The 17,581-nt window shown below is 41.0% G+C and overlaps 1 protein-coding gene across 1 annotated transcript; it reads right to left on the minus strand.

The window, feature by feature from the left end:
- Positions 1-7,195: 7,195 nt before the first annotated feature.
- Positions 7,196-17,507, minus strand: atp6v1b2 (ATPase H+ transporting V1 subunit B2). The gene is made up of 14 exons (XM_080847987.1): positions 17,371-17,507; positions 16,432-16,487; positions 15,944-16,042; positions 15,722-15,815; positions 15,560-15,637; positions 14,440-14,579; positions 13,391-13,492; positions 12,972-13,069; positions 12,587-12,710; positions 12,338-12,488; positions 12,142-12,224; positions 11,937-12,041; positions 11,049-11,178; positions 7,196-8,535 (listed from the first exon to the last, which is right to left on the minus strand). The coding sequence occupies exons 1-14, from the start codon at positions 17,501-17,503 to the stop codon at positions 8,399-8,401; spliced, it is 1,530 nt and encodes a 509-aa protein (XP_080704113.1). The 5' UTR covers positions 17,504-17,507; the 3' UTR covers positions 7,196-8,398.
- Between the last annotated feature and the right edge of the window lie 74 nt (positions 17,508-17,581).

Here is a 17,581-nt window from a genome sequence, read left to right on the forward strand (position 1 = left end):
GGACTAGGGTCCCCTCAATTGGCAATGAGGTTGGAACAGGTTAAGCACAACAGAATTGTTTTCTTTCTTGCCCCCTGACAACTGTTTGGAGAAGCATCCCTTGTGCATTCAATGTCACTTTCATTATAACATGAGGACCACAGCATTCCTCCCAAAAATATCTCAAATGTGATGATGGTGTCACCTGTGCCATGAAGATTTTCCCCATAACTAATCAATGTGTCACTGAAGCTACAGTACCAGACAGACCACAGACTTGGGGCTTGTCCCACAGCACCCTCTGCCCCCCCCACCCCCCCCACCCTCTTTTCCAGAACCACGACTCATTCACCACTGTCATGGTGGAACGGACTAAAGTGGACATGTTGTGACAGTGATCCATTACCGGCTGGTGCTCAGGACTGGATAGCTGTCTCCCCACAGGGCGTGCTGACACATTCATCCGTTGAGTGAACTCCGCTAAAGTGGTGCCAGTGGAGGGGACCTCCCCGATCCCAGAGACTCTGACCCAGGGGGGTGGAAGGGGGGGGAATAGAGGGAACAGTCAGGAGACCTCTGGCACACGCTTGCCTGCCCACCAGAGCTTCAAGAGTGGGTGCTGTGTAAAAGAGAATAGTGGGAAAAAATAGAAGAAAAAAAGAGGATGCCATCCAAAAACAAGGGCAGATGCCAAGTCGTGTCCTGTTGCAAAGCGTCTCTCTGTCTGTCTGTCTCTTTCTCTCACACACACACACATACACATACACATTAACACAAGCAAACACACACACTCTATCCCACACAACCCTGCTTTGCACTGATAAAGGCCATGCCAAGTGCCGAGAGGTAAACATTTAGTCAAACCAAATGAAAATGGCCTGGCGTAAATGTACTACCTCAAACAAAAAAGAGGTTACGTGTTAAAATTGTCCTTCTGAAGTCAAATATTTGTTCTTGAAAATTGTCGACATTCAAATCTGTCTCAAAGGGAAACACATTTTCACCATTCCGCACACATATATTTCGAACAATATACCGAGTGGCTCGAGCCAACAGAGACATTCTATATCTGTTTCTGAATTCTTATGTCTGTTTAAGTACAAGCAAGAAGAAGTATACACCTGACTCTGTAAGATCGCTACAGGTGTTCCGTACAGATGTCCATTATTTGTACATCAAAGCACTTGATATGCTATATGTTACATTGATATACTATATGTTAATGTGCTGTGTTAAGAGTGAATGGATTGGTAAGGCTGTTACTGCTGAACACATCCTTCCCACTGAAATTCTTGATCACTATATCCTTGATAAGATCGTGTTTGATGTCCAACCCATGGAGCAATTCAGACAATGTTATCGCATCAAAGCCAGGCTAACGCACATGCCCATGCAGTTCTGATAACAGCACATGAATATCAGCATCACGTGTGAACTTGTGAAGCCAGTGCAAGTTCATCCAGAGCTCAGGAACCACCGTTCAATTACCCGGGCCTCAACAGCAGTCATCAAAGTCAAAGTCACCACGTTCAGAAACAACGAAAAAACTATCAGCATGGATGAAGGTAAAGCTGAACCTGCTGTCATCACGGAGCACATCTCTGCAACATTTCTGCTTGAATAAACACTGTGCGCTGGCACATCTTATTTATTCATCTTTTTTCTCTCCCCCCCCCGCCCCTCTAAATCATGTGATTCAGCTCGCCCTGGGATGTTTTTGACCTCCAAGGGCGTGCCCATCTCCATCTACTCCACACAAGGAGTCGCAGACAGGATTTGGAGCACGCTCAAGCCCCCAGCTGAGACCAATTTTTTAGGGGAAGGAGCTCACAAGTTGGGAAAACAAAGCTCAGTGGGGATGAATGCTGCCTCAGGATTTGGAGGAGGGATGCTTTAGTCAAAGAGAGAAGCACCCTTACAGTTTACAGCCACCCTGACTGGCAATATGGGAATGAATGAAATGGAATATTTTCATGACTTGAGTCACCAAGCACATTTTCTCATGTAATTTCACCCGTAACTTACACGGTTCAGTGGTGATAGTGGAAATAATTTCTGGTGTGCAGTAAAAATAAACCAAGAGGTGTGCAGTTTGGTTTGTGCAGAGAAAAGAAGGAAATGTGAAACAAATCCATCAACAAACTTAAAAAAAAAAACACAATTGCATGATTGATGTTACTACATAAACAAGAGACATATTGGGAGAGAACCTAAGGAAGCTTCTTTGGACAATACAAGTTGTGCTTTTTTTCATTTGTCCATTCATCTGTAAAATAGCAGTGCCTCTGATTTAGCTTTTGGTGGCTACAAGGGCGCCTTATCCAGTCGAGAGTGAGTGCTCTTCATTATCTAACACAGAGGGAGGGAAGCCAAAGCAGACTGCTCTCTGGGCCTGCTCGTGTCTTGTGTTTATTTAACCCGTCAACTGGAACACAACAGCAGAGATGCATTCGCTCGCTGCAGCTCCACAGTGAAGGGGAGTGATCCCAGAATGACCACAGCACCACTGTGTGGAAACAGGTGGAACTCCTCTGTCCAGCCCCGGCAATGATTAATAGAGCAACACTGGAGGAGAATCACCTTCGGCAGGCAAGTCTCCAGGACTCTAACTAAGGTGTAATTAATGTCTTAAATTATGCTGTTATGGTGACATATAAGCTCTTCATTGACAATATCTGTACTTACTTCTGTAGCTTCAAGTACACACAGCCCCTTTTGGCAATACATGTAAGAATGAACTTGCTTTATGAGATATCTTTAAGGATAAACTTGCTTTATGAAATCCACTCTTGCAGGTGTGTGCGTTTGAAAGGTGCAGAAATTATCACCTGCAATAACAACAATCCTCACATAACATAAATAATGCACAATCCTCACTTAAAGCAGGAATCCATAATGCAGTATAATTTAAAAGTATGGAATGGTTCATAAAATGTAAAATGTTTAATATGGCCTCCACAACTGTTATTGAATTTTCACAATTGGAGTCATAAACACATTTTTTTTTTTTGCATGTTTTAAAAGTCATTACAAACATCATTGATGATACCAATATCATGATCATGATCAGGTCAATTATATAATCCCTCATGGTCTTTGTGCTTTAAACATGTAATCTGATCATGTTTACATGCGTGTAACTACAAATGTTCATTTACATTGACAAAGGATTGTATTAACTGCTTTGATGACTTATAAACATGTTATAAAGCCCTAGAAATACACTTATCATGCAGCGCAGACACTGCTTTAAAGAAAGTGTCACCCTCATTTGAATACGTTTTTTTTTTTTTCAGGACTAATACTTATATAAAAAGCATATATTTTCTTCTCCAAATGCCTCTCAATTTCTCACCTCTTTTGAAGTCTCATTGAACATATTTGGAGGCAGATCATGTTAAATCATTTTGAAAGCATTTATCATTTCTTGAGGCAGTCTCTTTCTCCCATCCTCCGCCTCTCTCTCTTCTTCTCTTTCTCTGTCTATCTCTCCCTATCTTTTTGCTTCAACCTTGGGGCAACTAAGAGAATGTTAATGACTTCTTTTCAAGGGGGTAATCACAGTCCCCTCCATCATCATTAGCATCAAATTAGTCTCCATTCTGATAAGACCACTGGGGAACATACTGGCTGAAAGAGTGGGTGGAAACAAAATGATTATCAGCGTTTCTAATCAACAAAGCTGCTTCTGGCATCGTTCTGCTTCCTGTTATAAGAGAGGCCACTTTGAAAAATGCATTCCTCGAGTCCAAATGTCTGAGAGTACATGGTGTAATGAAATTATGATCCATGGTATAATGAACTTAGTCCTTAATAAAGTTATTATTCCAGTTTAGTTAGAGTTCTAATGCCCATGTTCGTTGTACAGATATACGGTATGTCACTTGATCTTATCCCAAGGATTCTAATACAAATAGCAAAAATAAAAAAATTAAATTATATTATCATAAAATATTATATAAAAGTAATCTTTCAAATGGATATTGCCCGTAAATCCCCTTTTGATGAAAATGAGTGGAATATCAATATTCAGAAATGCTGAAGGCTCCAATAATAGAGTTGCCAACTTTCAAAGCAGGCTTGGCATGACAATTGATGGGATTGACCAAAACAGGTGTAATTCTGGCATGAAATTAATTGAAGTCAGTGGAATATCTTTCTAATGCTGGTGTGAGACAGGACATAAAAGTGTGTGTCTCACGGCAAAAGCGTTGCATGCTGAGTGCTGTGTTGTCCTGTAGGCCTCTGTTGATTTGGACTGAGAGCAGTGACGTGCAGTCAGGGTAGGCAAGGTAGGCACTGCCTACCCTGACAAAATTCAAACGTAAAAATGTTTATTAAATCATTTTATTTAATAAACTTGTATTTGTATTTGTACCGAGTATTCTTGTGATTTATATATGCAATACATACGTTATTCCAATTGTTTAGACGTTACAATGACAATTGTATCAGTTACGCATAAACAAATACAAAAAAACGGCAGAATAAGCAGTGCCTTTACTGTCCATTCGTTGTGAACGGCTAAGAAAAAGTCATGTCGCGCATGCGCACTTCGATTCTGTATTCTTTAATATGTACGTCGAAAGGCACAACTCTACTGTGCCTTTGCACGTAAATATGTTATGCCAGTAATCATCTACGTTACGTATCAAACATGGACCAATTAAAATCGAGATATTACTGGACATTTGCGCAGCTGACGTCATTACACAAGTTAAGCGTAATCCCCGCGAAAATCAAAGTAAAAATGACAACAGCGGTATCTACCGATACTGTGGAACTTAGACATTTCTCTAAACTCGACTTTAATAGAAAAAAGCAGTAACTAGCAATAGGGAGGCCTATTCCAACACTAAATGAACTTCTGCAAAAGGGACCAAAAATTGTCGTTTCAAACGGACTGGTTTGACAAAAAAGATTGGCATTGTGGCTGTGCTAGTCAGGTGAGTTAGAAACTATTTTGAGCTTAATTTTGAAATGAGTGTGGGGTTGAATTAATGCCGACTGCAAGCCATTTGCTTTCATATTCAATTGAGCAGTGTGTGTTCTCATTGCTGCTGACTGACATACATAATTGGCCGCTGTGCAGATAAAGATGGTTGCATTCTGATGATGGACGTTAACTGGTGTGTGCGTGCGTGTGCGAGACTGAGAGTAGTAGGCCACACGATATGTTATCGTGATTGGATTTTTTTTTTATATATCGATCGACCGTGCCTGTGTGCCGCACTTGTACCTACTGTCCTGACGTAGCCTATTAGCCTAAACAATAAATAAGGTAATCTGGCTTTCATAACTCAGTGCCTACCCTCGTACTGACTTCACCGCACGTCACTGACTGAGAGGCATGGTAGCCAGATGTTCTGAATCTGTAAGATAACTCAGCTAATTGCACACCATACAATCCTTAACGAAGTAGCAAATGAGTATTGGTTGCTGCTTCATTGGGGAGTTTGTTAAAACAAATTTATGGCAACACGTCAGGGAGAGAGCTGATGCTGACTAGAATTATGGTGGGGTTTAGACTAATTGAATTTACATCTATTTACATGGCATTGATTAGTTGTCAGTGAGTCATTATGCCCCAGTTCACTGGGGGCACTCTTGAGCATTTGGCAGTTAAAGTCACTCCTACACATATCGGAGTATTTTGCTGCTAATATCTGGTTTAAGAGTGTGGCGAAGAGAATGCATCCTTGCCCTAACTGTAGGTTGTAGCATAAATTCACACACATATAAACTTGTAAAAGGACAAAAACGCACCTTAAATGTGTTACATTTACTTTACTTGTGTCTTAACAATACAAGGGCATTTGGAATATGTAGCCCTACCTGAGGCTGAACCTGAGCTGCAGTACTCTATCAGGCTGGAGTTCAGCTACCGCTGGTTTGCCCATTTCCCTTTGCTATTGTTTTTTCCTTACACAACACCGATCAGTTATTTTTAAACCTGGGGATGGTCTCAACACTTGATTTTATGCTCTGTGATGTAAGAAGTGACTGTATGTTTCATGCCCCAGCATGAACACAGGCTCAAGCATGCTGCCCCACACCTAGAAGGTATCCTATCTATAAATCGTTGTGGACATGCAACATTTATGCCCTCTACAGTGAGCTTTAAAATTGACCTTTTAAACTTGAGTTTTCCAAGCGCTTTCATAACAGTCGTTTAATCCTTCAAAGACTAAAGTGAAGATTTTGAATTAAAAATATGAAATCATTTCAACCAACAGCTCTCATGACGGCTGTTTTGAATGAGTGAACTCTGATAGTGTTGATAGGATAAATATGTACTCGTGTTTTTTAGGTAGAGGGAAGAACAGATGGGGGCAGATGACAGGTACTCTCCATGAGATATCCATCAAAGCATTTCAACCCTGTAGGAAAACTTAACACATACTGTTTGTTTTACTTTTTTTGATGAAAGCTAGGCATTTGATTTGAAATTTAAATTCAGCGACCATCCCTTTGTCCAACATACTGCTGCTACGGTGAATCCTGTTATAACGGTCTCAATAAACACGTTTGTTCCCTGATGCTCTGGTCAAAAGTGGGGACATTCTGTGGCTGTGGACCTGCTGGGTGGGGTTGGTTGGTGGCTTCACTCCACATTGAGGGTGGGACATCTGAGGCTGACAGTGACTCAGACTGACAGCAGCTAACACCATACAGTGTGCATGCACATTAGCCCTCCTCTTCACCCCATAACCATGCAATACTGACAGTGATGTTGTATAACAATAATTTTGTATCAAATGTTTGGTGTGAACATGAGAGACATAACCAAACATAAAAAATAGATTGTATTAATGTGAGTAAAGCTCTCCTAACATTAGCCAAAGCATTCATAAAATGCTAAGCAAGCAAGTGGTTACATATTTGATTGAATCTTTTGGTATGTGCCATTGACTTCTGTTGTCATCCATTGGCCAGCCTGATTTTAATGTATGGTGTTTGGCGCCCTATGGTGTGCAAACAGTAAGAAAAATTGCAAATAAAATATCAGCTCGGTATAGATGTTTATATGTCAGAGGGCCTTCCCGTGGACTTGAAATGGTCTAGTTTCTCATCCACACATCTGTGAAGTACAGAACTTTGCCAACCTAATTTACTGATCACTTAGATTCACTTAGTGCACTCTGGACTCTCACATACAAATCACAAAATATATCCTGAGTCAGACTCAAGTTTAATCCACCGACAGTAAAGACACTTTACAACAATGTGAACAACATAATCTGCATGCAATGACAAAAAACATTTTTTTTTACACATACACATAAAAGACAAAATAATGAATCTTAATAAGGACATCAGCTGGGATTCACTTAAAATAGTTGTACATACTTTACCACACCACATTTTGTTAGGAAGAACATTTCCACCTTCCTATGGCACATATTTTAATAACAAAATATGATGGTCGCTTGAAAATAAATAAATCTGCGTAACAATGGACTCCACCTTATTGACATTCTACTGTAAACTTCAAAATTAAGTGCATCCCAAAAGAGAAGTATCAGAACAGGAGCTAGGCTTGGAAACATGACAACAATAACACAAATTGCAACGTCATTCATAGAACTAATGGAAAATGCAGAGGCATTTAACATTGATGTAACATAAAAATAAACTTTATTCATAAATCATCTTCTGTGTACACTGACTAGGCCTGATCTTCTTTGTTTTCTGAATCTGAGCTTTCTCACATTTTATCTTTGTTCTTAAATATCTGTAATAATTCCACCACTATGTAGTTTATCAATTTACCCATGTTTTTCACATTGTAGTCTTTGAAAACCTATAACAGCACTTCAGTTCAGGGCAATTGTGGAAAGGTACGCACATTAATAATCAAAATAATAATACACTTAACAATCTGTCCCCTCCACACCAGTGACTGCTTGTACTTGCTCTTGAGGCTCAGGCGTACTTTTATGGTATTTACCTTTTGTTTGCTACGTAGCTAATTCAATATGCAGTAACAGACAGGTCCAAATTCAGCAGAGGAATGATGTCAGTTCTAAACTGGTACTGGTATGAACTTTGAGCTCCTGTCGATTTTTTCGGGAGGGATTGTGCCATCACTATGGCAACACATGCAGACAACCATTCCACTGCCTGCTCTCAACTATCTCCATATGAAGGAAGCACAACCAACATTCCTTAATTAACCAAGAACGTGTCTGGCATTGTTGGGCACATTAACCTCAAAGGGAGGAGCAGAAGCACTCACACAGGTTTCTGAGCAAACTACTGATGACAGCAACCACTTACACAAGTGCAGCAGGTCTCAAGGAGTACAACATGGGGAGGAGTGAGTCAGACGAGAGAAAGGAGGAGTGTGCTTGTGTGTGTGGGGGAGGGGTAAGAGAAGGGTCAGGAGCGGCATCTGGGAACTGAAGGGAGAGTAGGGTTAACGCTTGGACTCGCGAGGGTAGAACTCGGCCAGCGTGGCCTGAGGGATCCTCTTCAGCATCTCCTTAGGGAAGATCCTCATCAGCTGCCAGCCAATGTCCAGTGTCTCATACACAGTGCGGTTCTCATAGGCCCCTATAGTCACACACACACACACACACACACACACACACACACACACACACACACACACACACACACACACACACACACACGCGACCACAGAGGAACATGCCATTATCCCACTAAGCAAAACAAACATGAATTATGAGTTCAAATTTCTGGTACTTTAAATCCCTTTTGTAACTGGCACAGCTCTAAGTGACATCTTGTCCCTCCCCACCTGCTAATGCATCTATGATCAGTGAAGCTGCAAACAGCTGCTGCAAATCTGCCCTATTTGAATAAGCTCTTCCTGTTCATCTTGGCAATTAGTCTGTTTATCTTTCCATATTACCGCCAAAAAACGAGTGCACATAACAAAAAAAGTAGTGCTGTCAGTTTAGCGCGTTATTAACGTCAATTTTTGTATCGTGCGATTAAAAAAAAACAATTTTTTTAATGGTGAGCGCGATACGGCGAAATGGATGATAAAAAGCTTCTGAATAGAAAGTTTACAAGTTGTGTTGTGCAAAAAAAGCGAGCTTCACTGTTGTCTGAAAATGTCAACAGGCAGCTGGCTGAAAGCACAGAAGTAGTAGGCTTACCTTTTATAGGTAACCTTACTGTCACGGTTCATTGTTTTTGAAATAAGAGGCCTGACTTCTATGATCACAGCAAACTTAAAAAAAAGAAAATATTACGCCATGGTTTAACTGCACTATAGGCTGAGTCCTTGTTTATCAGCAGTCGTTGAGTCTGTTCTTTGCACATCCATCACTGTCTGGTTTGGATCCGCAACCAAACTGGACAAGAACAGACTTCAACAGACTGTCAGGACTGCAGAAAGGATCATTGGTGTCAACCTGCCCACCATCCAAGACCTGTTCACATCCAGAGTCAAGAAGCGGGCAGGAAAAAAAACTGCAGACCCCTCCCACCCTGGACACAACATGTTTCAACTCCTCCCCTCTGGTAGGCGCTACAGATCTCTGTTCGCCAAGACCTCCAGAAACAAGAACAGTTTCTTCCCTCCTGCTGTCTCTCTCCTGAACAGCTAACCCTCTGTGGCAATGTAAAAATAACCAATGGAGAATTACCCCGCAACCATATCTTTTTATTTCACCCTTCCTGTATAACCCAATACCATATAGTATTTATTTATGCCTGCTCTTCCTGGACTGTCCACTTTGCACTATTGTTTATCCATTGCACTGTTGTATTGTATTGTTTTGCACTGTTGTATTGTATTGTTTTGCCCTGTTGTACTGATTTGCACTGTTGTATTGTTTTGTGTTGTGATGTATATATGTGTAATATGTGTAAGCACACTGAGCGCCACTGCACCAAGACAAATTCCTTGTTTGTGCAAACTAACTTGGCCAATAAAAGCAGATTCTGATTCTGATCTGAAATGTGCATTTTGTAATTTTATTTTGTACCGCCCTGTTTGGCAATGTTGTTTTTCAATAAAATAAAACATTGCATAAAGCAAGCCAATCCACTTTAAAGCATTAAAAAAAAAAATATTGAAGGGACATTTAGAATAGATTAAAAAATTGCGATTAATCGCGATTCATTTTGAGTTAACTATGACAAAAATGCGATTAATCACGATTAAATATTTTTATTGCTTGACAGCACAAAAAAAAGGCATGAAAATCATACTCCATCAGTCTAGTTCCTAAATTACATGCCATCATTATAATCTGTTCAACAAGAAAACATGTTCTATTTCTGATCATGATGTAATAATATTTTTATTTTATATAGCCCTTTTCGAAAAACTCAAAAACGCTTCAAATGTATTGTGTGTATCAAACAGTGATCTGTGTCTGACCAAACTTTTCAAACTTATAATGCATAATCGCAGAGGTTGAAATTTGCAACTACTGTATAGATCAGGGGTTTTCAACCGGTGGTCCGCGGCGGTATTGCAGGGGGTCCGCGATTTAAAAAAATTTAATATAAAATAAAATTGCTTTGATATTTCAACACATTTCCAGATTACTCTTGAAAATGTCTGAAATAAGAAAATATGTCTACAATAAAGGTGATTCACGCTGACAGAATGTAGCCTTGCACCTATCCAGTCTCAACCAATTTTAGCCTGTGCTAAGTTCTGGATAAGTTGCCAGACCGAATTTCCAGAGCTTGCTGCAAAAGCAATGAGGTGTATTTTGCAAACTTTCAAACTACTTGTGTGAGAGCATTTTTTTTTTGAAGAATAAGTACAGGGCAAGAGAATGATATGAGACTCTCGCTGTCTACCATTTCGCCACGAATAGACAGGCTGTGTGGACTTCACCATGCCCAGATATTACACTGACACGTCTCCCCTCTCCCCACACATGCACGAACGAACGCACACACGCGAGCGCGCAGGCACATTAGTGGGCCGCGGATTACTTTCTAGTCAGAATGGTGGCCCCTGGGACAAAACCAGTTGAAAACCCCTGGTATAGATGTCCCTACTGAATTGAGTTATTTCCTCATATTTGTCCAGTTCTCAGTGTATGGTGGCTATGGCGCCCCTCCCAGCTCCTTACCCTGGGCAATGAAGTTCTTCTCAAACTTCTGCAGGAACTCCAGGTAGAGCAAGTCATCAGCAGTCAGGGCCTCCTCTCCCACCACAGCCTTCATCGCCTGCACGTCCTTCCCAATGGCATAACAGGCATACTGCCAAAGGAGTGGAGAGGGTGTGATAGTAATTATGTGCTTCACAACCAGTGATGAGTGAGAGTCCTTGTGCTAATGTTCCCATTTGTTGAAACATTTGAATGTACCACATGTTTCCACTCCAAGTCCTAAATACTCAATCCCTGGAGTTTCCATTACATCTGATTTTGTCATTTGATTAGTATAGACTACACTTCAAACTGCAATAGCCCATTTGTATTTAGTTTATCAACAGTTTTAAATAAGCTTATATTTGCATGAATAAGTGCCTTTACAAACACAAAACAAACAATTTTACTCCATTTGAATCAATTCCAGTTGTACCTCCTAATATCTCCACTGACACTCCTTCTGCAAATAAACTTGCATGCATTCCTTAATTCGCAGGAACACAATACCATGCACACATATCTGCCAGCAGTAGAACTTCTGCATGGATTAATTCACATCCATTAAAATGGTAACACCAACTCACTGAGGAGGTGGCAATTCTTATCTAATCCTGTGTTCAAGTAAGTAGCTATGCATGATCGCCTCATGACCACAGCAATGACCCTTTACTGCTTTGTATCACTGACACTGCAGGAAAAAGCTTAATGTTATAAAGCAACATTAAGCATTTCCTGGCCACATTTGTGTGCAATTTGTGTTAAACCTGCTGCAATATAAATAAGGTATTCTGTAAAATAAGTCAACATGTCTGTACATACCCATACTAAATGGATCTTTCACAATATGTTAAGAGGGTTAGAACTAACCAGCTGATTTGACACATCAGCATGATCTTTACGCGTCATTCCTTCACCAATGGCGGACTTCATCAGTCGAGACAGGGAGGGCAGCACATTGATAGGGGGATAGATCTGGCAAAGGAAAGAAATAAACACTCAGTTGAATGGAAAAGATTCTACTACCAACTTCATTCAACAGGAGACAGCCTTGAGGCCCAGCCTCCAGACTGACCTGTCTGTTGTGCAGCTGTCTTTCCACATAGATCTGACCCTCTGTGATGTAACCAGTCAAGTCAGGGATGGGATGCGTGATATCTGGGGAACAACAGAAGGACAGAGATTTAGCGAGACAGGCAGAGCCAGGAGGTTGAACTCTGTCTGATTCTTCAGTCCTGCCGCTGGGTTTTGCCCTGGCTTCTCTGGCTCACCGTCGTTTGGCATAGTGAGAATGGGGATCTGAGTGATGGAGCCATTGCGGCCCTCCACGCGACCAGCTCGCTCGTAGATGGTGGCCAGATCTGTGTACATGTAGCCAGGGAAACCCCTCCTGCCTGGCACCTCCTCTCTGGCTGCAGACACCTGGAGGTGGAGAGGAACATAAAGCACAGGGGGTGAACACAGAGAAGAGCTGCTGTGGTCCGAGCAGCACACGGTGAGGGGTTGGAGGGTAAGCTCACCTCTCGCAGGGCCTCGGCGTAGGAGCTCATGTCGGTCAAGATGACTAGGACGTGCTTCTCACACTGGTAGGCCAAGAACTCGGCAGAGGTCAGCGCCAGGCGCGGAGTGATGATGCGTTCGATCCTGCAGGGAGAACACAATGACAGTTATGTATATGTATCCTGTTTCACAGGTGATTTGATAAAAACAACTTGCAGCGCAGGTAAGCATACATTACATGAGTGAGACCATGGGGAATCAGGCCCATGACTTTAACGTTTTTAGCACCTTGTTCTACCGGTTAAGCTTACAACACCATACAATGCTTGAGAAAATAAAGGACCTTTCTGAAGTTGAAATGCCTGAAGCAGCTTAATGTACAGAAATATAAGTCTGAACTCTTACGTGGGGTCATTAGCCAGATTCAAGAAGAGACAAACGTTGTCCATAGAGCCATTCTCCTCAAAGTCAGACTTGAAAAATCTTGCCGTCTCCATGTTGACCTGGGATTAAAGATAGTCCACAACAGCATCATAGGGTGCATGTTCTGAAAAACCTGTGCACTGATTTTCTACTTCTTACCCTTGAGTATTTCTGGCAAATAGTTGGTACCAACATGCATAATGATAAATTGAAGTAGGTCAGTTGAAAATCAGTTAAAATGTGACTATGACCAACATATCCCTTCAAGGAATACTAGGATTGAATTAACAGACATAAGCACACTTTACTCATGCTAAAATGATACACTTTATTGTGTTATTAGTAAATCAAATGTCCAGAACCTAAACATAACAAAGACCAGATGCTGTGATATCACTCACCCCCATGGCAGCAAACACAATGGCAAAGTTATCATCACTGTAGTCCATCACATCTTTGGATTTCTTCACAAGCCCAGCTTGACGACAGATCTGGGCAGCAATCTGAAACAAACAAACAACCACAGAATTACTACTACTAAAACTAAACTAAAGGGTGCCACACACCCACACACACACACACACACACACACACACACACAGACACAGACACAGACAGACACAGACACAGACACAGACACAGACACAGACACAGACACAGACAAAGACACAGACACACTCACACTCACTCACACTCACACAGACACACACTCACACAGACACACACAGACACACACAGACACAGACAGACACAGACACAGACACAGACAGACACACACACACACACACAGACACACACAGACACACACACACACACACACACACACACACACACAAACACACACACACACACACTCACACAGACACACACACAGACACACACACAGACACAGGCACAGAAGTGAATCTCATTAAGAATGGGAAAGGCAAAAAACACTTGACAAGACAATGATTCTAATACAAGCCACGATGCGTTGCTTTAAACCATCATTATATGGCCGTTTCGAGGGTTTGGAAACACAGCGAGAGGGTTTCTGAACTACTAGGAACTTCCTAAGGGGTCAGTCAGATTACAGTACCTGTACTTAAGAACCTAGTGAAGGCTGAGGGGAAAAAAGGTAATTTCATCAGAATCAGCCTTCCTTGGCTGAGCTCATACCGGTAATATACTGTACACTAATCTTCATGTAGCCGATGTAAATTACAGTTTAGTACTATAAGGCCACTTGGCATGACTTAATCACAACTTTACAGAGTTTTGGTTGTGGTTTATAGTTTGTTTGCATTAGCTGAATAGCTGACTTGAAACATTTTATCCATTCAAATAATTGAATGTCATGCAATTATTTCAAATACAAAAGGGGCATAAATAGGCAATGTACCAGCATTCATTTGTACATTAATAAACTTCTCTTAAAAAGGTGTCACTGAAATAAATGTGTTGTCTTAACCTCATTGTGGGGCAGGCCAGCGGCTGAGAAGATTGGGATCTTCTGTCCACGGGCAATGCTGTTCATGCCATCAATGGCAGAGATGCCTGTCTGGATCATCTCCTCGGGATAGATACGGCACTGGGGGTTAATGGGCTGACCTTTGGGCAAAAAGAAGTACAATATCAACTACTACAGATCCTAAATTACAAAGTTGTGTATCAAACCACTGATCTGTAATGATGGTATTTTATTCCATCAGTGTGTATGACAAAAGTGGTTTACATGTATGGATGTTAAAACCAGTCTATCATAACTAATCAAACCTAATAAAAACTACAGTTTTCAGGTCCACAACATGCCATGTCAAATCTGCATTGCGCTCGTAAAACCAAGGTCTGGTATTGGACAGTTTAAAGCATCATGTCCATGATATCTAAGTAGTGGTCTGGTATAGGACAGTTTGAAGCATCATACCCATGATATCTACTAGGGGTGGGTATTGCCAAAGAAGTCACGATTCGATTCGTATCACGATTCACATGCCACGATGCGATTCTATCACGATGCATCGCGATACTTGAATTATTGCGATGCATTGCGATGCATTGCGATGCATTGCGAATTTTCACTGAACACTGTTAGAAAAAAATGAAGCCATTACCAGTGGCTGACTGGCTGTGTATGATCTGGATAGTGTGTTCAATTGATAACTCAAAGCAACTCAGTTCATACATAGCTGTATTTATTTAAACGACTTTTGGAGGTTACTTAACACAAATATTATTATTACTGGATACACTGCATGTTTTGTTTATGAATGACTTGTCGCAGTATTGCGCGGCCGGAAATGCTTGATGTTCGCCAACCATTCATGCAATTTTTTATTTATTTTTTTTAATTAATAATCGATACTTGGCGTCAACAATCGATGCAGTAGATCGTGAAAATTAGAATCGCGATGCATCGTCATGACGATTATTTGGCACACCCCTAATATCTACGTAGTCGTCTGGTATTGGACAGTTTAGAGCATCATGCCTATGATATCTAAGTAGTCGTCTGGTATTGGACAGTTTAAAGCATCATACCCATGATATCAAAGTAGTCGTCTGGTATTGGACAGTTTAAAGCATCATACCCATGATATCTAAGTAGTCCTCTGCCATGACTGGAGGACCACGGTCGATGGGCTTGCCTGACCCGTTGAACACCCGACCTGTAGCAAAGTTAAATGTCAGTCAAAATAAACAGACATGAAAATACTACTACAACCCATTATAAATGCAATTGAGAACCTTACCAAGCATATCTTCAGACACTGGCGTGCGCAGGATGTCACCTGTAAACTCACAACTGGTCTTCTTAGCATCAATACCAGAGGTTCCCTCAAATACCTGCATCAGAGGAGAAATCGAAACACATATTGGAATATTGTTACTCCACTGAGGTTTTATAATGTGGATGTGATGTCTTGGGATGTTTGAGGAACAGTTATGGAAAAGGCATGAGTTAACCCTCTCACCTGCACGACAGCCTTTGATCCTGTAACCTCCAGCACCTGCCCACTCCTCTTGGTCCCATCAGGAAGGGTGAGATGCACAATCTCTGCATACTTGGGGAACTATAACAAATATAGGAATAAAATACAATCACTGCATAATGAAAGAAGGATGCAATAGTGTTTAAGAAAATCACTCTGAACCACTACACATCAGCTGAGTACAGTCTTTCATGAATCATTCTGCAGGAGTCATGTGACATTCCCATGATGAGAAGCACTTTGGCTGGGAGTCATGTGACATCTGATCCTGTGAGCTCTGTATCTCACAACTTTTTCCCACTGATGCTACCTTCCAGTTAAAAACGAGGCTACATACTGTGCTATAACTGAGTAGCCTACTACATATTATGAATGCAAATACAATTTCACAAAACCAATATTAAATTGGGAGAGTGTTTCCAATGCCATGTTAGGACTCATCAATTCATTTGAAAATTAAAGGAATTTACCTTAACCTTATCCAAAATGACCAGAGGGCCATTAACTCCAGACACGGTCTGGTATGCTGTAAGCATTCAGAACAAAGCATTTAGAACACATTTAGTTACAATAAACAGTAACATGAAGTCATAAGTAATGCACATCATATGTGTTGACCACAATCAACGATATCAACACAACTACGCCAACGCTGGAAAACTGAATGTAACTCAAAAAGTGGAGCTTTCATCAGTCTGTGACCATCTGAGACTATATTCGAGGGTTAATTAGGATAACAAGCCAACATTCCACATAGCGATGTAAGAAAAAATTCTCATCTGTAGGCAAATACCTATATATATATACAATAACAACAGTTTAAATTATCAGAACACAATCCTTATATCTCACTTATACTTCATGTATCGCTTGACATCCTGGAAGTCCCAAAACAGGCATTAACATTAGCCTATTTCTTGCAAGGTCAACATCCTTTGTGGACCCTTATAGATGCTAACGTTACTTTCCTTCTGTCGAAATGCAGAGTATTATTTATTCAAAACTAGATTGACGTTTAATGAGTGTAGGTGGACTGCTTTAGATCTGGTTAATCATGGCACTTATGTTATCTTGCTACTGCTATAGGCCTACAGCTAATTATAAATCAACCTGACTTATGTCAATAGGCTGGTCTGTTTAATGCGGATGTGCTATCGATACATTTGTTGTCGTTAGCGTGTTGCCGTGTTTTAGACAGTTTTGACATGCACCTGCATACGTTTGTGACAGTCGATTTGTCTCGTGTTAGTTAATATGTTATAAGCTTTATCATGTTGAGAATGTCATTCATTCGTGGGAAAGGTACATACAGTTAACTATATAGTGATAATGTTAGCTATCCTAGATAGTTAGCAATCGGCTAGTGTACAAATCAGATGTATAAGACAAAACACGTTAATGGCACTTACTTAGTCGTGGCTGAGAAATATAGTCTCGACTCACTGCAAGAGCATGTTCACGAGCACCTGCCATTTTTAAACCTCCAACAGCAGTTGAAAGTTCGTTTATGGCACCGCCAACCATTCCCTTCATTGCTTTCATGTTAACGCACTGTCAGCCTCGACCAAGTCGTGACGGTCACACTGCGCATGTCACTTCACACTGCACGCTCAACCCTTG

Source organism: Sprattus sprattus, assembly GCF_963457725.1.
Source record: "Sprattus sprattus genome assembly, chromosome: 11".
NCBI lineage: Eukaryota > Metazoa > Chordata > Actinopteri > Clupeiformes > Clupeidae > Sprattus > Sprattus sprattus.